General features: G+C 51.3%; 1 protein-coding gene across 1 annotated transcript; it reads left to right on the top strand.

The window, feature by feature from the left end:
- The first annotated feature begins 8,546 nt into the window (after positions 1-8,546).
- On the top strand, positions 8,547-21,444 carry CACNG8 (calcium voltage-gated channel auxiliary subunit gamma 8). The gene is made up of 4 exons (XM_010961837.2): positions 8,547-8,820; positions 17,118-17,201; positions 18,394-18,534; positions 20,176-21,444. Exons 1-4 carry the CDS (start codon positions 8,643-8,645, stop codon positions 20,946-20,948), a joined length of 1,176 nt encoding a protein of 391 aa, XP_010960139.3. The 5' UTR covers positions 8,547-8,642; the 3' UTR covers positions 20,949-21,444.
- Positions 21,445-21,630: the final 186 nt, after the last annotated feature.

The raw sequence follows: 21,630 nt of genomic DNA, 5'->3' as shown, positions 1-21,630 counted from the left end.
AACTGGTTGTCAGGAGAGACAGAGGGAGGAATTGAGGAGGCATTAATGTGACTACCTGAGTGGCCCCTGTACGAACTTCACAGCACAGTGCGATCTACAGGGTGTATTAGTCATCTACTGCTGCATAACAAATTACCATAAACACAGGGGCTTAAAACAACACATATTCATTATCCCACAGTTTCCGTTGATCAAGAGTCCAAAACAGTGCAAAGGGTCTTACAAGGCAAAACCAAGATGTTGTCTGGCTAGGTCTTCATCTGGAGGTTCATTTAGGGAGAGATCCATTTCCCAGCTCCCTCAGGTTGAGCAGAATTCATCTCCTGTTGTTGTATGACTGAAGTCCCTCTGTTTTGCTAGCATTTCCCACCCTCAGGTCTTTGCCATGTGACTCTCTCTACAATGGGGCAGTTTGTTCCCTCAGGACAGCAGGAGACTCTCTTGCTTTGAATTTCTCTGGCTTCTTGTCTCTTATTTATTTTTTTATTGAAGTATAGTTGACTTACAATGTTGTGTTTATTTCTGGTGTACAGAAAAGTGATTCACTTATCTTTTTATGGCTGAGTAGTATTCCATTGTATATATGTACCACATCTTTATCCATTCATCTGTTGATGAAAATTTAGGTTGCTTCCACATCTTGGCTATTTATAGTACTGCTGTGAATATTGGGGTGCATGTACCTTTATTTTTTTGGCAGGGGGAGGTAATTAAGTTTACTTATTTATTTTTGGAGGAGATGCCAGGGATTGAACCCAGAACCTCATGCATGCTAAGCATGTTCTCTACCACTTGAGCTACACCCTCCCCCCACCCCATGTATGTACCTCTTTTAATTAGAGTTTTCTCTGGATATTTGCCCAGGAATGGGATTGGTGGGTCATATGGTAAGTCTATCCTTAGTTTTTTAAGGAAACTCCATAGTGTTCTCCCTAGTGGCTGCACTAATTTACATTCCCACCAACAGTGTAGGAGGGTTGTCTTTTCTCCACACCCTCTCCAGCACTTATTATTTGTAGACTTTTGTATGATGGCCATTCTGACTGGTGTGATGTGATTCTTGACCCTTCTAAAAGAATCACCTGATTAGGTCAGGCCCACCCAGGATAATCTTCCTTTTGACTAAATTCAAGTCAACTGATCAGGAACATTACACATGCAAAATCACTTTATCTTGTATATAATGTAATCACGGGAGTGACACTCCATCCTATTCACAAATTTTGCCCACATTTAAGGGGAGGGAGTTGTACAGGGTGTGTGCACCAGGGTGTGGTAATTTGGGGGGTCATTTTGGAGCTCTGCCTACCACATGGGGTCAAGGGAAGTGAGGGTGGATGACCTTCTCAAGGTGAGGGGCTTAGCATACTTATCTCTGAGCCTATAGCCTCTTGGTCTCCAGGTTAATCTAATGGGAGACCTCAGCTAATGCAAGATGAGGTCATGAGCAAATTTAGGAATGAGATCTGAAAAGGCCCATAACCTGTATATTCTGTGGCACCCCTTCTGAAGAGTCCTTTCAAGAGCGGAAGTGTTGTTCAGTAGTTCTCTTATTTCTAACTTGCAGAATGAAGTCCAGAGATGCTAGCTCATTTCTCAAAAGGATAAACATAAGACCCAGCAATTCTCTTCCAAAAGAGTGAAAACAGACGTAACCACAAAAAGGTGTATGCAAATGTTCATGGCAGCGTTACTCATAATAGACAAAATGTGGAAATAACCCAAATATCCAATAGATAAATAAAATGTGATATATCCATACAATGGAATATTATTCTGCAATAAAAAGGAAATGAAGTACTAACACAGAAGTGGAAACACCATGCTAAGGGAAAGAAGCCCATCACAAAGGAACGTGTACGATTCCATTTATATGAAATGTCTAGAATCAGCAAATCTATACAGACAGAAAGTAGATTAGTGATTGCCTAGGGATGGGTGGGGGTGTGTGGGGAGATTGAGGGTGATGCCTGGCTGAGGGGTGTATGATATCTCCTTGAGCTAATGAGAATGTTCTAAAATGGATCTAATGTTGATGCTTGCATGATTCTATGACTATAGTTAAAAGCCATTGAATTGTACACTTTAAGTGGGTGAATTGCATGGTATGTGGATTCTGTCTCAAAACTCAGTTAAAAAAAAAAAAGAAAAGAAGAGATATGCCCTCTAAAAGAAGGAAACATGATTTAAGTCTATTACTTAATATCACAAGATTAACCAGTAGAAGAACTAAATATACCTATATGGGGAAGAAGGCAGGGAAAATGAGATCTACATGAGTTAAATACTTATCAGAGAAAAAAAATCTACAGTGTATAATGTTGACACATCTAGAAGATAATTATTATTTAGGGATGTAAAAACAAGTAAGAGGAGAAACAGCTGAAAATATTAAAAGACTTCCAATAAGGAACAGTATTTGAGGTGGAACAGATTGAATTATTTTTTCTGTAATCCCTTGCTACTGGCATCTAGTGAGTAGAGTCCAGGGGTGTCACTGGACATCCTACAATGCACAGGACAGCCCTCCCACCACCAGAGACTTACAGAGCCCAAATGCCAATAGTCCTGACGTTTAGAAACCCTGGTTAATTTTATCATCTTCATGTTGTTTTCACCCCTTGGAAGTATCCGTTTTTGTTATTATTTATTTATAGTTCCCCCATTTCGGATATAAACACTCCCCTCACCCCACCAAAGAACAGAGAAGCAGTGAAAATAGCACTGGTTCTGGAATTTCAAAGCTTTGACTCTAATTCCCACTGTTTTTACTTCCTACCTACATGCTCACCTCTCTCAGCCTCAGTTTTCACATCTTTAAAATGGGGGCTGATAAGATGGGAGAGTATAGCTCAGGTGGTAGAGTACATGCTTAGCACGCATGAGGGCTTGGGCTCAATCCCCAGTACTTCCTCTAAACATAAATAAATAAAGCTAATTACCTCCCCCCCAAAATAGGGGCTGATAATAACAGAACCCAGAAGACCTAGTCCATGTCTGCAAATCACTTACAGTCTCTAACATTCGGCACTCATTTTACATCAATTAGCATTATTGTCCGCGGCTATATCCTTCTGCCCGGCAAAAGAACAGAAGCTCTCAAAAAATATGTTTCTTAAATGAATGAATTCTAAGCCCCTTCCCTTGAGGCTAGTGTTTCTTTGCTTCTAAATCAAAGGTGTCAGAATGCTTCTCTAAACTCCTTTCCCCCGTGGGACATGGTGAGAATGAAGTCAACTGACCTAAGGAAATTCCAGTGGAAATCTGAGATGCTCCTCTGGGGGAGGTAATTGGATGTGTGGGGAACACAGGTCTTCTCTATCTTCTGCCAGCCCCCAAGAGGGAGAGACTGACACAGGATTGGTGTGTTGAGTGGCTTTGAAGTTCATCTATTGCTGATCATTCCTGGCAACTCCCCACAAAGGGTCTGTTTCATTGCCAGTGATGGAGATCATGTGCAAATCACTGTACATCTCCAAGCCTCAGTGTGTTCATCTATAATATGGGAACATCAATGCCCACATTGCAAGGATTCTGTAAAAACTGCACGCAAAAGCGAAAGCATGCAAAATCCCTACCCTAAGTCTGTGTTGATGGCTAGCTTTTTAGTTTTCTATAGCATTTCCCTGAAGACAGTCTTGAAATAACTTTGTCGAGAGCAGTGTGCAAAGACCTTTCCTCAGCAATGTTCTCATTTAGTCAGAGACAGTTTTGTCCCCCTTGTAACTGAGTCCAGAAGAGAGGGAATGCTTTGGCCAGGGCCACACAGGGGCTTCAGGCATCTCTCAGGTCTGAACCCAAGACCAAACTTTCTCTCATCTCAGATTTTCCACCTCAAGGTTGCCCGTCTTTTACCCACTGGCTAGCTCTAGACCTCGCAAATCTATTTTTCTCTAACCCTCTAGATATAGCCCTCCGACCCAACCCCCAACAGACTTCTTTAAAACTTATTCCACTCAAGTTTTTCACATTCTACTATTCTCCTCACTCTCATCCCCATCTTCTGGGAATCTAACTCTTTGAGCTAAGGGGTGGATAGAGGGTAAGAAGAAAAAAAAAATTACTCGTGAAATTCAAAAGGCTTGCTATCCTTCTAAGTTTAATGTAATATAATTTTATTTTCAGGGGATCTTTGTCCTTGTCACTTCAGTAGGGATGAGGGGGATGGTGGGATGGCCCGGGGAGGTGGAGCTTCCGTTTGGATTTGGGGAAAGGGGAAAGCTCCTAGGGTCCTTTTAAAAAGGCCCTCCCCTCATTTCCGGCCGCTGTTGCCAGCCTTGGCTGGGCGCCTGGATCCTGTTGCTATGACGACAGGAAGAGGCGGTGGCGGCGGCAAGCGATGCTGTGGAGAGATGGAGGCTAGTGGGGGTGGGGGTGGTGGCTTTGAAATGGGGATGGGGGTAGGGATCAGGGGCTGGGGTTGTGGGTTGGGGAGAAGGCAGGGGTATCCTTTATCTCTGACCTCCTTCATTCAGCTGAGCCTGGCCCCCCTTTTATTTTTCTCCAGTTTCTTTTTAATGCCTCCTCGGTCTCTACCTCCGTCTCTCTTTCCCTGGGTCTCTCTCCCCTCCAGTCTCAGTCTCTCCCCATCTGTCTCTCTCTTTGGACCTCTCTCTTTCCTTTTGCACCTGCCTTTCTGTCTCCAGGAACCCAATGCCACTCAGACCCCTCTCCCCTAATTTTCTTTCATTCTCCCCCCTCTCTCTTTCTCTCTCTCTCTCTCTCTCTCTCTCTCTCTCTCATTCTTCTCTAAGACCTTTGCCCCATCCCCAATTTCTCTCCCCCTTTTATTTCTTTCCTTCTCTCCCCCATCTTCTCAGTCTCTGTCTGTCTCTCCCCATCTGTCTTTCCTCCCCCTCTTTGGATGACTCTCTGTCTCTTCTTTCCTTCTGTTACCCAGATCCCGACCCCCCCATCCTCTCCCTCGCCCCAATCTTTCCCCATCCCCCATCTCTCCCCCAGCCTCTGGGTTTCTGTCTCTGTCTCTGTCCCCTTTTCTCTCTGGATATTTCTCTCTGTGTGTGTCTCTCTCTCCAACTTCCTTCTGCTACCAGCCGCTGCCTCCCCCAAATTTCTCCCTCCCCCATTTCTGTTTCTCCGACTCTGGATCTCGGTCTTTCCGCCTCTCCTGGCTCTGTCTCTCTCCCTCCCTCTCTGGGTCTCTCTCTTTTTCCCCAGCTTCCTTCTGCCACCCAGACCCTTCCCCCCCATCACTACCCTTCCCCCCATCCATCTCCTCTCCGTGGCTCCCCCATTCTCAGCGGCTCCCCTCCCCCTCCCTCCTCCCTCCCTCTCTCGTCCTCCAGCTCCGCACTTTACCCAGCGACACGAGAACCAAATTGTCTCCTCACCTTTTTTTTTCCCCATCCCGACCCCCTCTACCTCGGGGCCCAAGCTCAGAGCTGCCCCTCAGCCTCCTCTCCCACCTCGACAGCCCCATTCCCTGTAAGCCTCCTCATCTCCACCCCCCAACCAGGTCGGACGCCTGGGTCCCTCGCTGCTGGGGGAGGGGGAGCAGTGAGAATTGGGAGCCACGAGGGTTTTTCTGGGGGGGTGCCGACAGGGGGCTCAGCGTCCCCTCCCCAGTGCATCGGAGAGTTGACCTATCGTTAAGAGGTGAGACAGACCTTTTTTATTAATCGGAGGTGGGTGGATGAGGAATGAAGGTTCCATGACCCCCCTAATTCTAGAGGAAGGAGCTGGTCCCTTTCAGAGGGAGAGGGGATGGTGACCCCTCTCATATCCCTAAGCTTTAGGATTGGGGGCCCCCTGCTCCCTCCTTTTTTGCTGCCACTGACAGACGGACGGACTAAAGGAAGAATCCCTAAAACAGGGTTGCCCCCAAACCGACAACGTGAAAAGATCTTCGAATCTTTATTTGATAGAGAATTTCCCTCATTTCCTTCTCTCCCCATCCCCTCCTTATCCCGGGTTGTAGGGGGCCCAGGAGGGGGAGGGGTACAGCCAGGGGTCACAGGATCACCCCGGGTGGAGGCAGAAATTTGCTAGAACAGTGGAGGCGGTGGTGCTGGTGGTGAGGGGGCACAGATGCGGGGAGGAGAGGCCGAGAGATGGAGGGGAGAGGAAATTCAGCATCTTTCTGGAGGGGAACGAGAGGAAGGGGTCAGAACTGAGGAGAGGGAGGCTGGGGATGTCAGGGTCCGGTGAACTGGTGAATGGGGCCAGGGCAGGGGCTGTGCGTGGGCAGGCGGGAGTGGAGGTGAGGAGGGAACACACGTGTAGGGCACTAGGCTCAGTTGCCATGGAGACACCCCCCTAGACAACCTTTCCAACACCCCTCCTTGGACAGACCTAGTAGGGGCCAGCTCATGGGAGAGGAAGTGGCCAAGGTCACCCCGGTGCTGGGACCCAGTACTGTTTTTTTCACCCCGACCTCTAAGGCTTCCAGGCTCTAAACTATAACAGGTTTGGGGAAGAAGTCTAGGAAAGAGTGAGTGGTGAAAGCGGGTAAGGGACACGTGCCTGGAAAGAGGGTTGGGGTAAGGTGGAGAAGTCAGAGCAGGGGGTGCGGTGGTGGGATGCTGTGGGAAAGGGAAATGAGTGGACACTTGGTGGGGTGCAGAGTGGGCCATTATTCCTAGTTGAGAGTTATAGTCTTGTGGATCAAGTTTTTCTAAGGGGCACTCTCTATAGAGGGGATTTTTTTTAATTTGGAAGAAAAATGAGTGTCCAGTGTATGTTCCAGCACAGGTGAAATAAAAGGGCAGTTCTGGGGGTGTTACCAAGAAGGGAAGTTTGGGGGAGCTATGAAGGGGGGTTCTTCTGAGCAGAGGAGGTGCTGGGAGCCAGAGCGGGTAGGGGGAAGGGTGAGCACGCAGGGGGCCCTTCATGACGTGAGAGAAGTCGGGGTGGGGGTAAGGGGAGGATCTTGTAAGTTGAAGAGAGAGTGGCAGGCCGAAGTGAGCTGGGGAGATCTGGAATTGGGGGGTTCATCCCCATGACAAGGGCTACCGTGAAGGGATTTGGAGGTAGTGGGAGATGGTGGAAGGGCAGAGGAGTGGGGTGGGGGATCCTGGGCAGACTGGGAGGATTTCTTTGGACAGCAGTGGGTGTACAGGTCACAGCTTGGGAGACTTCTGAATGGAGAGAAACTTGGGGTCTGGAGGAAGGGATTCCTGTGAGTAGAAAATGCCGTGCAACTCACGGAGGGAATTTTTCTTAATGGAGGAGAAAGTGATGGCTATGATGAGTTTGTCTAAGTTGTAGAGATAGTAGGGGCCAGATTCGGAAGACTCCTAGAAGCAAACGAACCAGAGGGGGATTTTCCTTGAGTCAAAGACATAGTAGAGGGGGGAGGTCATCCAAGGAAGATAAGAGGGGCTGTTAGAGGAAGTGGGGAGGGGGTTGTTCTTCTACACCAGGGGGTCCAACAGTGTTGGTCATTCATTAGAATCCCCCAAGGAGCTTTTAAAAACCTAAATGCTCAGGGCCAAAACTCAGACCAAAGAAATCAGAATTTCTCAAGTATCGGTGTCTGTAAAGGTCCTCCGGTTGTTCCAAGGTGCCTTGGAGGTTGAGAACCTGGGTCTGGAGACAAAGGGGTCTGGGTGGGGAAGGGGGTTCTCATGCAGAGGAGACTGGGGTGGGGTGGTTGTGGTGGTTACTGTGTGGTTTTCTGTGCTGTGCAGTCAAGATTACTTTGGAAGATTTGGGAGAGTTTATTTGTTTGTTTTCTTTCTTCCTTTCTTTCTTCCTTTCTTTCTTCCTTTCTTCCTTCCTTTCCATCTTTCTTCCTTTCCATCTTTCTTTCCATCTTTCTTTCTTTCTTTCTTTCTTTCTTTCTTTCTTTCTTTCTTTCTTTCTTTCTTTCTTTCTTTCTTTTCTTTTCTTTCTTTTCTTTCTTTCTTTCTCTTTCTTTTTTAGCTAAAGAGAGATTGAGAGATTTATTTTTCCCAAGTAGAGGACAAAACAGGTGAAGAGGTGAGACTTGCAGGGGAAGATAGGGAGTGGGAGAAATATATGAGAGAAGGGTGATGGATGGGAGGGGGGTGTCTTGTAAGAGCTGAGGAACTGGACTGGGCTTTGTTGGGAAGGAAGCCCTGGGGGCTAGAGTGAGGGATGGCTTTCCCTGTGGTGGGGGTGGGGGTGGGGCTTGGAGGCGTGCCCTACCACTGTCAGGATTGGTGGGGCTATTTCTCAGAGTGGGGTTAGTGGGAAGACTTTCTTGGCACAAGATATTTTCAGAGAAAAGGAGGCAGTGGGACCCGGAGTGGAAGGAGTCCCTTCGACCAAGGAAAAAGTGGGGGGTAGGGGGGCAGGGGGGCAGGGAAGGGGGTATCCAGGGAGGTAAGCCTGCTCATCTCATCCTTTATCTCGCTCCCTGCCCTCACCAGCTGGCGCCCATGGCCGCCCTCTGACCCCCTCCCCGGCCGCAGCCTCCTCCTCGCCGCCCCCTCCCCAGCCCCGGCCCCGGGCCCCCCACTTCTGCCTGCGCTGTGACCCCCCCCCCAGCCGCCGGCACGGCCCCGCCCCCGCTGCCCCGGTGGTGGCCCACGGCCCCCCGGCTGCCCGTGGTCAAACTGGAGTCGCTGAAGCGCTGGAACGAAGAGAGGGGCCTTTGGTGCGAGAAGGGGGTGCAGGTGCTGCTGACGACGGTGGGCGCCTTCGCCGCCTTCGGCCTCATGACCATCGCCATCAGCACCGACTACTGGCTCTACACGCGCGCCTTCATCTGCAACACCACCAACCTCACGGCGGGCGACGACGGCCCCCCCCACCGCGGGGGCAGCGGCTCCTCCGAGAAGAAGGACCCCGGCGGCCTCACCCACTCGGGCCTCTGGAGGATCTGCTGCCTGGAAGGTAGGGTGGGGCGGGCCCTGCCTCCCCTCCCCCCACGTCGGACGTCCCCCCTCTGAACCTCCAGGTTTCCTGCGGTCTCCACCCGGCCGCCTCCCTTCTCCAGCTCCTTCCCGCTCCTGCCCACTCCCCGCCACCCTCCTCTCGAACTTTCCACTCTTCTCTGCACCCCGGCCCTCTTCTGAACACCCCCTCCCACCTCGAGGTTCCCTTCCATGTCTCTGCACACTCGCCGCGCCTCCTCCACTGGGAAACCCCTCATGTTCCCTTCCCTTCGTCCGCGGGGAAAGGCCCCTCTCCTCCCCTCCTCTCACCCTTCCGGGTGCCTGGCCTCCCTACACATGGGGAGCCCTCTACCCCTCCTTGCCTCTCCCCATTTATCTTGACACTGCTCATGCAGGCACATGGCGTCTTCCCTCCCCACATCCCATCAGGCCCCTGAGTGCCCCGACCTCAGATCTCATTTTGGCTATTCCTCCCCTAAAACGGCATGCCCCATCTGGCCATAACCCATGGCCCTCTCCTCTTTTCTCTTTGTGGCTTGTCATCCCGCAGATCTCCTTGTCTTGCTTGCCTCTACCCATCAGGCCCCCCATCAGGATCTCTCCCAACCTCCCGTCCTGGTCCTTGTCCTCCTTCGTCCTTTAGATGGCTCTGTTTCTTCTTCCCTCCTCCCATGCCTGCCTCGGACCTCTTCCTTCTTCCATACCTCGTTCCTTGACACTGAGGCCACCTCCTCTTCTAATTTCCATCTTCATTCTTTCCCTTGGTCCTGCTCTGCCTCTCGCTGCCTCCCTCCCAGCTAGCTCCCTCTGCCTCCCATCTCCCCCACTTCTCCCCACTCCAGCCCTCTTCCTCTCAGCAGCTCCTTGGTCCCACTCTCAGCTTTGCCATTTCTTGACGCATATCATGGGGGTGTTGGGCTGGGAAGCAGGACACCTGGGTTCCAGTCCTCCTGTGCATCTCTCCCTCGTGTGACCTTCCTGAGCCTTACAGTCCCGGTCTGCAACATGAAGAAGGGGGACCAGCCAATCCCAAAGCTCCCCTTCCAGGCCCAATAAGATGGAAATCCCTTCACTTCTCTTTTTCAGCCATCTTTTTTCCCTATTCCCGCCCCCCCCCCCGCTCTGTTTTGCTGAGTGCTCTCAATGAGCAAAGAATGTTATTATCTCATTTAACCCTATGGGTGGGATGCCACCCTCCAGTTGAGGATGAAGAAACCAAGGCTCAGAGAGGTTAAGCCACTTGCCCAAGGTCGCCCAGCTGTGACTGGGGCAGGGCCAAGAGAACTCAGGTCTGATGGAGGCGATTTGTGGATATGCTTTGTCTGGAGTGTGGAGTGTTTAAAACTGAAACCAAAATTGAATCGGTTGCCAACATTTAAAAATAGGGAGATTGCACATTGAAAAATCTGATTTCCAGCTTCTTTTGAACTAATGGAAGATCTGACAACCTGGAACTTGTAGCCTGCTGTGGCCACAATTGGCTGGATCCAAGCAGCAATTTTGTCTTCAGATGAGGCATGGGGGTCTCCACTTCCCCACAGTCGCCTCTGGTCCCTATCGCCTCACCCCCATCCACTTTTCTCATTATGTTACTCTCTTCCTTCTGTGCCCGTTTGACTTCATCTTTATTCCCTGGCCTGACGGAGCACCAGGCACAGAGCCAAGTGTGAGGCCTTGCGCATCCTGGAGCCCCTAGGACAGCGCGCAGCACAGAGTGATCATTCCATTTGTTCATCCCTTCCTTCCACGGCCGCTAGTTATTGAATCTATGTCAGTGCCAGGCACGTTCTTGATTCTGGAGTTACAGTGGTGGAATGAACAACTACAACAAAGATGTCTATATTCTAGAAGGAGAGGCAGATAACAAGGGAGATAAGTAAATAGAACATTTAGGGTGTTAGAGCTGAGTGCTAAGGAGGAAAAAGAGCAAGGCTGGAGACGGGAAGTGTTAGGGCTGAGCATGTGAAACTGGAGGTAAAAGAGATTGAGCAGGTGACACCCGAGGGGAGGTCTGAAGGAACGGAGAGGTTCAGCCGTGCGGCTTCCGGAGGGAAGAGCTTCAGGTCGCAGGAACCTAGCCAAGGTCCAGCAGCAGGAATGCGCTCGCGTGTCTGACCACCAGGGGAGGCCGGGGGCGCTGGGGCAGAGCCAGCCGGGGAGCGGGAACGTGGTGGGAGGCGGAGTCACAGCGATAACACATGCTTCCAGGTCTTGGGACGTCATTTGCTCTCCACGTCGGAGGAATGACAGGAACTGGCTTACACGTTAAGGGGCTCGCTCTTGCTGCTGTGTTGAGAGGAAGGCAAGCAGGAAAAGGGAAAACGGGAGGTGGCTTCTTTGGGGTGGGAGCAGTAGAGTCTGGGTTCGCATCCAGAATGTATTCTGCAGGTGCAGCGGGCAGGAACTGCCGATGGGGCGATTGTGAGATATGGGACATGAGAGCGAAAAGAATCAGGGTGTCTCAAAAACAAGGTTTCCCAACTCCGCGCTCTGGGCATTTGGGGTTGGATAATTCCATGTTGTGGTGGGGGATGGCAGAGGGAGAGGGGTCCTGTGCACGGTAGGGTGTTTATCAGTATCCCTGGCCTCTAGGTGCCAGCAGCATCCACCAGTGTGACCACCCAGGAATAAAGTCGCGCCTCAGTGAGAGTCACTGCTCTAAGGCTGCGTGCGGACTGAGCATTGGAGAATATGGGGGATGGGGGTGGGGTCCGTCAGATGAAACAGCTGATATTTTCTTGTATTTCTTTTATTTTCTCTTATCTGATCTATTATGAGGAGGGCTAGCTAGCACCAGCTCAGTTTTGGACATGTTAGGTTTAAGGTGCCTGTTCGGGGCATCCTCTAGGACAAGGCTCAGTCCAGCGAAAGCCCTGCAAAGTGCTGCACAGGCAAGACTTTGGGCTTCGGGGGGCGTGCAGTCTCTGTCACAGCTACTCCTGAAAACAACCAGAGACAATGCGTGAGTGGGTGAGCGTGGCTGGGTTCCAATTAAACTTCATTTCCAGGCACTGATACTTGAATTTTATGTCATTTTCACATACCACAAAATACTCTTCCCTGACAGTTTTTCAATCATTAAAAAAAAAAAAAAAAAACATGAAACTCACTCTTCACTGGATTTGGCAGGCTGGGTCTGGCCCGTGGGTCGTAGCTGGCTGACCCCTGAACTAGGATGTTAGCGACATGCTCTAGGAGGCCAGAGTTCAGGGGACAGTCTGGGCTGGAGATATAAATTGGGGAGATCATCACATGTGGATGGATGAGGTCAACTAGAGAATGGGCAGAGACAGAAGCAAACTGAAAAATTAGTTGAAGGGCTAAAGCCTGAGTTAGTCCAGTATTAAAAGACAGAGAGATGGGGCTGGGGTGGTTATTGCTCAGAGGTAGAACGCATGCTCAGTATGCACAAGGTCCTGGGTTCAATCCCCAGTACCTCCATTTAAAAAAGCAAAAAACAAAAGAAAAAACAGAAAAACCAAAAAAGGGAGCTGAGAAATGAGTGACCACAGAGGTTTTGGGAAAATAATGAGGTAAGTGGGTGTTCTGGGGGTCAAAGGAAGTGTGTTAAGGAGGGGCCAGCTTTATTGTTACTGTAATTGTCATTCATGTGTCACTGAATGCTCACAATATCCCTGTGCACTCTGTAGTATTAATACCCCCATCTCCTAACAGTGGAAGATAAGGCTCAGAGAAGTGAAGCGACTTTCCCAAGTTCACACAGCTAATGCGCAGTGGAGTCTGGATTTGAATCTGAGTCTATTTTGTTTCCTAGGAGTCAGAGCAACACATCCACCAGCCTCCATTCCATCAGGGATCCAAGAGGGTAGAAACTGGTCCCCCTGAGCCATTGTCTCCTGAAGGTGCTGTGTCCCCAGGACACAGCCTTCCTCATGTCCCTCCAAGTGTCTCTGAGAGACACAGTAGAGAGCAGTGTTTGGGATACAGACTCTGGAATAAAACTGACTGGGTACCTCCTGTCTACTGTGCCTGGAAAGGTGACCTTGGGCCATACATTAAGCCTCCCTGCACTTTGTTTCCATCATTGGTAAAATGGGGATTCTAACAGCCCGTAACCCACAGGGTGATGGAGGCTGTCAATGAGTTCCTATGTTTAAAGCATTCAAAAGGCCAGCAGGCACCGAGACAGGGAGAGCTTGTGCCATTTATGTTCTGTTGCTGTTCTTTTTATTAGGAAGTCACGTGACCAAGCCCTGCGCCTCCCTTCCTTGATAGCCTAGAAGTCCCCGCACTGCCCAGTAGAAATATCACACAAGCTGCATGTATGATTTATTTGGTTTTAAGTTTTTTTGGTGGGGGGAGGTTATTAGGTTTATTTATTTATTTAATGGAGGTACTAGAGATTGAATCCAGGACCTCGTGCATGCTAGGTGTGTGCTCTGTGACTAAGCTATACCTCCCCCGCTGCATATATGATTTAAATGTTTCTAGTAATGACATTAAAACAAGTAAAAAGGGAAAGGTTCAATGAATCTAATTCAATGAATATAAATTATACAATATAATGCATTCCTATGAAGACTAGTAATATAGTTTATTTAACTGAGCAGAGCCAAAATATTATCATTTTAATATGTTATCAGTATAACAACTATTCATGAAATAGTATACATTTTCCTTCATACTGAGCTTGAAATCTGTGTGCATATTTTACGCCCGCACCTCATCTCAATTGCCACATTTCAAGTACCCGAGACCCGGGGCTAGGGGCATCCGTTTGGGTCTAGCCCCATCCTCAGGAAATTGTTTCAGGCTTCTAGAACCTGGACGCACGGCCTGTTGATTCCTGCCAGCTATATAAAGTCTCTGTGCACAGCACTTTGCATGTCTCACTATCTCATTGAATCCCTCCCATTGCTCCAGGGGGAAGGTATTATTATCACTCGAGTCTGCCAGAGCAGGAAGCTAAGGGCCTGAAAGGGAAATGAGTCAGCCACATGGCCACCCATGTGCGGGGTACAGTCCGCATCCCTTCTCCCCCGAGCCGGGTCTGGGCTAGGCAGGCCCTGGGGGAGACTCGGGGACACATCCCCACCATCCCTGCCCACAAAGAGATTGTGGCCGGACCCTGAACCAGTCGGAAAGCACACAGAGGCGTGCCTCATAACCTCCATGTTTTCTTCGCTTGATGCTATGTTTCACAGAACTCTTATCAAACCATATGGGGTCATATCACCATCCGCATTTTCCAAATGAGGAAGTCGAGGCTCAAGGGTGTTCAAGTTCCCAAAGCCACGCAGCTGGGAAGTGGCAACCCTGCGTGTGAGTCCAGACACGGGATTCCAGAGCCAGCACTCATGGCCACCATAGCCTTAAAATATGCTCAGCTGCCTAAAATATGCTCACCTCTGGAGCCAGCCACACTCGAGTCTCCTCCCCATGCCTTCATCTATGTGGGATTGAGCAATTTCTCCAGCTGCATGCCTCAGTCTCCTCATCTGTAAAGTGGGGATATTGTTACTGCCTAGCACCCCTCGAGTTTGTCTTGCATACTGAGTGTGTTAGTATCTGTCAAGTGCTTGGTGTGTGGTTAGCCCTCAGTAAGTCCTAGTTAACATTACTGCTGTCACGTCTAGTCTGTTGAGTCTGCATGCTGTGTACTTTCTATGCTCAATCTCAGTGAATTATCATTGATGATTGGAGAGAAGCACTATGACCCCATTCAAGAAAGGAGAGAAATTGAACCTACCCTCCACACCATAATCGATGTGCTGATGGATAAGCATTGGCTCTCAAAAGGTGTATCTTCATTCATTCATTCATTCAGTTGCTCTTTTTTTTTAAGTGTAGTAAAATGTATCATCTCAACCATTTTTAAGAGGACAGACAGTTCAGTAGTGTGAAATATATTCATATACTGTCTAATCTCCAGAACTCCTTTCATCTTGCAAAACTGAAACTCTGTACCCATTTTTCCCCTCTCCTAGCCTCTAGAAACCATCATTCTACTTTCTGTCTCCACGAATTTGACTGCTCTAGATAGCTCACAAAAGTGGAAACATACAGCATTTGTGTTTTGTGACTGATTTATTTCACTTTGCATAATGTCCTCAAGGTTCATCAAGGTTGTAGCATTGTGTCAGAATTTCCTTACTTTTAAAGGCAGAATAATATTCCATTGTATGTATGTACCACATTTCATTTATCCATTCATGCATTGATAGATCCTTGGGTTGCTTTTGGCTGTTGTGAATAATGCTGCTATGAAAATGGATGTAGAAATATTTCTTAGAGACCCTGCTTTCAATTCTTTTGAGTATTTAACAGAAGTGGAATAGCTGGATCATATAGTAATTCTGTTTTTAATTTTTTGAGGAACATCTGTACTATTTTCCGTAGCATCCCACCACTTCACATTCCCACCAACAGTGCACTCAAGTTCCACTTTATCCATATTCTCATCAACACTTGTTATTTTCTGTTTTGTCTGGTTGGTTTTTTATAGTAACCATCCTAATGGGATGGCATCTCATATATATGAGATGGTATTTCATTGTTGTTTTGATTTGCTTTTCCCTGGTGATTAGTGATATTGAGCATCTTTCCATGTGCTTGTTGACTATTCAATCTTTCTTTCATAAAAATATTTATTAAGCACTTACTACATGCTATGCATTGTTGTAGATGTTGGGAAGACAGTGGTGAACACCCGTAAGCTTACATCCCAGTGGGACAAACTGCTGTGTGTTTGAATCCTGTTTCCCCTACCCATCAGCTGTGAATTGATGAACTCTTTTTATGTCTCTCTTTCCTCATCTGGACAATGGGTTTATGGAGTGGTATCAACTGAACACTTAATTGTGTTCCAGGCAAAGTGCTAGGTCTTTATGTCTGGATTCAATGCTCACAACAAACCCCATGAAGTAGGTCCTATTATCCTTTTGTTGTAGGAAAGGGGACTGAAGAAGATTGGCCCAAGTAAGGCCAATGAGATCACAGAATAAGGACATGATAGATTTGGGCTTCATTATCAAACAGTGTGACTCCAGTTCCCCACGTCTGACCACTACATGACACCAATAACATTATCCGTTTCATGGGGCTCCTGGGAAGCCCTTAACAAATGTTAGCTCTTAGTGGGATTATTCACCGCCTTTTATTCCTTCTTTCTAGTTCTTTCTTTACCCTCATTTCTTTCCCTGTCATCTTGTCTCACATCTTCCCTTCTGCTATCCTTATATTCATTTATAACTTCATTCATTTAACACACATTTCTTGAGGCCTCCTTGATGCCAGGCAGTGCTAGGGGCACACAGGAATCAGACCCCGTGCCCTTCCCCTGCAGGAACTCCCAGCTTGCAGAGGAAGAAGATCATAAACCAACCCGATGCATGCTAAAAAGGGGAAGGGGCAGCACAGGTCGCTGCTGCACCACGGAGGGGAACTAACCCACCCTGGGCAGGAAGTGTGTGTGTTTGTGTTGGGGGTGGGCGTGGAAGCTTCTTCAAGCAGGGGCCTGTGAGCTGCCCGCTTGCAAGGGTAAGTATTTCCATCTGTGAAGAATGTGAGTGGAATGTTCCACAGCTGTTGGGTTGAGGCCTGGAGGTTGGAAGGAGCCTGGAGAAATGTATTTATATTTATACTTTTTATATATCCGTCTCCAGCTATGTAAGGATGAGGGTTCTGGGCGGGAGGGAGAGGGTGAGACTACAGGACTCCCCGAAGGCACACTGCACCCTCTCGCGTGTCTCTGCTTCCTCCCACCACTCCATCTCCTCCTGGAAGATTCCAGGTGCAGCGCAGAGAGAGACGGGGAATCCCTCTCCACACACGCCGCGCTGAAGAAACTACAACCCCAGTGATCCACTGGGGCTGCTCTCTCCTCACAATTGGACTCAAGACGCCATAGCGCCTGATGGGAAATGTAGTCCTCGCCCCCCGTGGCCTCTTCGTTTTCCCACTCACTCAGACTCAACAGGTTTCGCGTTGAAGGGTGCCTTGGCATTGCCGAAACAAACGCTTTATTTCTTATAGAGGGAGAAACAGGCCAGAGAGACCGTGTCCCAGCTCAGGTTACAGGGCAAAGGTCCTTGTGTCCTTTTAGTGAGTATTGGATGGTTTTCTTTCTTTCTTTTCCTTTTCTCTTTTTTAGGGAAACTGAGTCCAGGGAGGTTGAAAGTTTGCCCCAGCTGCCCAGTCTCTGGAGCCAGGACTTCCCGTCTCCCAGTCAGCCCAGCGAGAGAAGGGGTTGAGGAGGGGGAAGGGTCTTTTCTCACCGGGGCTTCCCCCCAACTCTTAAGCGCCCTCCCCTACCATCACCCCATCCTCCTCCAGGGTTGAAAAGAGGCGTCTGCGTGAAGATCAACCATTTCCCGGAGGACACGGACTACGACCATGACAGCGCGGAGTATCTGCTCCGTACGTGGGGGTCCCGGACAGAGTGGGGGTGGACTGGCCAAGCGGGAGGGGGAGAGGGGGCTGTGTCTCAGCACTTGGATCGACACACAGAGATGAGCTTGGCAGCCAGTCCAAGCCCAGATACTGAGATCCTCTGTTCTCCGATTGGCTCAGTGGTCTCTCTCCCGCCCCCTCCTCTCACCTTGGGGCGGGCCAAGGGGGGATCCCGAGAGCTGATTGGCCACAGTGTGGGCGAGAGTACGCTCGGCAACTCAGTGCGGTGATTGGCTGTCGCGCTCTGGGCTGTGATTGGCCACTGCGCCCGGGGCCGTGAGGCAATCTGCGGCGCGGACTGGCCACTCTCGGGAGCGGGCGGGGAAGCCTGTGTTACGATTGGTAGCTACCCCGAGAACGCGGCAAATCCCGAATTATGATTGGCTGCGGCCTCAGCCAGGCTCAGAAATCGCAAAATCTGGTTTCCTGGGGTTTGGGGTGGGGGCGGAAGGTGGAAAGGACTGCAGAGAGGGGGAGAAACAGGGAGAGAGAAAGAGAGAGCGAGAGAGAAGAGAGGGAGAAAGAAAAAGGAGAAACTCAGGGCTACAGATGAAGCCAGGCAGAAAAGGCGGGGGACAGAGAGGGAGAAGGGAGAGAGGAGGAAAGGACGAAGAGACGAAGGCAGAGAGCAGGGGCGGGGTGAAGAGCAGAGAAATCTGGAGAGATGGATGAAGCCTGGCAGGAAGAGGGGTAGCGGGGAGAGAGATGTTTAGAGTTGACAGAAAGAGGATCTGGAGAAAGGAAAGAAATGCGCAGAAGAGACGAAGGAAAAGAGCGTGAGAGAAGGAAAAAGAGAGAGGGGAGGAGGGTCCACAGAGAAATAGAAAAGTTCAGAGAAAAAGAAGAGAAGGAGAGTGACTAGAGAAATAAAAAGGAAGGCAAATATGCCAGGAGAGAGAAAAAATAAAGGAAGGAAGAAAAAGGACAAAGAAAGAGAGAGGCAATCAGACCAAGAAATAGATTTTAAAGAAAAGAGAGAATGAAAAGAAAGAAAAGGACCAGAACACAGGCACAGGCAAAGAGGGAGAATTGGAGAACTAGCGAGAGAGAAGCGGAGACCAAGGCAGGCAGGAAGCGCCAAGCGCCGAGGGTGCAGGCGGCCGCGTCTGACGCCCTGGCTCCCACCCCTCTCTCTCCCCCTCCTCCTTTCTCCCCCTAGGGGTCGTCCGGGCCTCCAGCATCTTCCCCATCCTCAGCGCCATCCTGCTGCTGCTTGGGGGTGTGTGCGTGGCGGCCTCCCGGGTCTACAAGTCCAAGAGGAACATCATTCTGGGCGCAGGGATCCTGTTCGTGGCAGCAGGTGAGAGGCAGAGGGAGGGGACGGCCCACCTGCGCGCGCACACGTGTGCGAGTGTGCGCGCGCGCGCCTGCAAAGCCACCCAGCCCGGGGCGCTCCCTGGGGCCTGAAGCCTTCCTAGGCTCTTCCCAAGCTCTGTTGCCACCCGCTGGGCGAGGTAGGTGTCGCCTTGGCGCGATCTTCTTGGGGAGTGAAGCCAGCACAAACTGGCGTCTGGCGCGTAATCGGGGATACCTGGAGTTAAGACTCCAAAGCCCGAGGTCCAGGAGACGGAAGGGGAGGAGCTTTGGACAGAGGGTGGGGCCTTGAGGCAGAATTGCGATCTTATAGATAGAGAGGCGGAGCCGGCACTGGAGGGAGAAAGTGATTTGGATGCAGGTGGGGAGTGGTCTGCTCTAGGGGGCGGGGCCTCGTGGACCCGGGTGTATGCGAGAAGTGGCTGGTTCTGCGAAACCACCCAGACCAACTCCAAGTGAGGCATGGCATTAAGGGGCAAGACCCCCTTTCTACTCGAAGTGAGTAGTACTGGGAAATTCCAGGGGTCAGAGCCTTTTTGAAGGGGTGGAATCCAGAGGAGAAGGAGGATTTAGCATAAAGAGCAGGGGATTCTTTGGAGGTGGATCAAGATCTGCAGGGGATGGGGCTTGGAGAACTCGAAAGGAGGGACTAGCTACACCTGGGACAGGGGAGGAGCCTGGCCTCGGCGCTCAGAGGGTGGGGTTTGGCAAACTGGAGAGGGGGCTTTGAGTAGAAAGGAGACCACCATGGGGAAGGTCTAGAATAGACGATAGTCATGAAAGAGCTCAGATCAAGAGTTACGGCCTAGAGAGTCAGAGCAGGATTACCGCATTAACAGTTTAAAAGAGCAACGGGCGAGGCCTAGGGGAAACCAAGATGTATAACCCTAAGAGTGGAGTTAGACCAATCAGGGTAGGGCCTGGAAACCCTGATAAGATCATCTTATCAAGAGCAGAGTTTAGGCTAGCCAGGGAAGGGCCTGGACCATCTGGGGAGGAAATTAGACCATCCAGGGTGGGATCCAGACCATCTGGGATGTGGCATAGGTTACCTGGGGGTGGAGCCTAGGTCATCTTGGGGCAGAACCTGGATCATCTGGGGAGGAGTTTAGAACATCTAGGGCAGGGCTTTGGAGATCCTGGAGGGGTCTGGACCATTAAGGGAGAGCCTGAATCATCTGGGGTGGACCCCGGGCCAGCTGGGGCAGAGTTTAGACCAGTCAGGGTGGGCTTTAGACCAACAGAGTAGGACCTGAATTAGCTTGGGGATGGGGCTTGGACCATCCAAAGCAAGCTCTGGTGCCCTTTGGGGAGGGGCCTGGGCCAGCTGGGGAGGAATTTAGACCATCTGGGGCGGGGCCTACCACCGGGTGGTGGAGCTTAGACCAATATGGGGCAGGGCCTAGGCCGGCCAGGTCGGGGTCTGGACCATCTGGGGCGAGGCCTAGACCTTAACGGGGAGAGCTTAGACCACCATGGAGCAGGGCCTGGGCCAGTCGAGGCGGGTTATGGACCACCGAGGGGTGGACATTGGATAATCCGGGGTTGGGCCTAGCCCATCGGGCCGGCGGGGACAGGGACCGAGCCAGGGTGGCCTCGAGGCTCCCGTTTGACCGTCCCTGCCCAGGCCTGAGCAACATCATCGGCGTGATCGTGTACATCTCGGCCAACGCGGGCGAGCCGGGCCCGAAGCGGGACGAGGAGAAGAAGAACCACTACTCTTACGGCTGGTCCTTCTACTTCGGCGGGCTGTCGTTCATCCTGGCAGAGGTGATCGGCGTGCTGGCCGTCAACATCTACATCGAGCGCAGCCGCGAGGCGCACTGCCAGTCTCGCTCGGACCTGCTCAAGGCCGGCGGGGGCGCGGGCGGCAGTGGCGGGAGCGGCCCCTCGGCCATCCTCCGTCTGCCCAGTTACCGCTTCCGCTACCGCCGCCGCTCCCGCTCTAGCTCCCGCTCCAGCGAGCCGTCGCCGTCGCGGGACGCGTCTCCCGGCGGCGCCGGGGGCCCGGGCTTCGCCTCCACGGACATCTCCATGTACACGCTCAGCCGCGACCCGTCCAAGGGCAGCGTGGCCGCGGGGCTGGCGAGCGCCGGTGCCGGCGGCGGGGCGTACGGCGGCGCGGCGGGGGGCGCGGGGAGCGGCGGCGGCGGTGGCGGCGGCGGCGGCGGCGGCGGGGCGGGCGCCGAGCGGGACCGCGGGGGGGCGTCCGGCTTCCTCACGCTGCACAACGCTTTCCCCAAGGAGGCGGGCGGCGGCGTCACGGTCACGGTCACCGGGCCGCCCGCCGCGCCCGCGCCCGCACCGTCCGCGCCCGCCGCGCCCGCCCCTGGGACCCTGGCCAAGGAGGCCGCGGCCTCCAACACCAACACGCTCAACAGGAAAACCACGCCCGTGTAGGGGCGCGACAGGGGGCGCCGAGGGGGGCGTGTCCGGGGCGCGTGCGCGGGCGCGCGTGCAACGAGGCTGCCAGGGGTCGGGGGCGCCCCCCTCCTTCCCCGTGAGCGCGCTGGAGACTGCTTGGCCTTCCCCCGCGCCCCCTCCCCACCTCCCGGGCGTGGGGGAGCATCCCCCACCCTCCGAATCAGGGACCCCAAGGGAGGGGAAGGGAAAGGAAGGGAGGGGGCCGTTGGGAGGGAGCGTCGTGTTTTATTTTTTTGTGGGTTGGGGGAGGGGGGAGGGCTGTGGTGTTTTTTGCAGTTTTGAGATGTTTTCTTTTTAATGTTTTGCTGTGTGCATGTGGGGGCGGGGCAGGAGGAAGGGACAACCAGCCCAGCCCAACTCCTGGAGAGGGGCCCAGAACACATGAATATAGAGTTATACCTACAAACTATATATATGCTCTATATAAATAAGTAGAAAGGTAAAGAGATGGGGTGCAGAAAGGCAAAGTGACTACCGGTGGACGTGGGCGTTCATTCACTTCTTTATCATTCCACAAGGGTTTATTAAGCACCTGCTATGTACCAGGATGGCACTACGGAGGGAGCATAAAAAAGCACACAGAGGGACTCGTTCATTCACTACCAGCAATTTAATTGTGTACTTGCGAACAATTTATTTGGGTACTTACGTACAATTT

This window comes from Camelus bactrianus, chromosome 9, assembly GCF_048773025.1.
Source record: "Camelus bactrianus isolate YW-2024 breed Bactrian camel chromosome 9, ASM4877302v1, whole genome shotgun sequence".
NCBI classification, from domain to species: domain Eukaryota; kingdom Metazoa; phylum Chordata; class Mammalia; order Artiodactyla; family Camelidae; genus Camelus; species Camelus bactrianus.
This window is presented reverse-complemented; position numbering and strand designations above follow the sequence as displayed.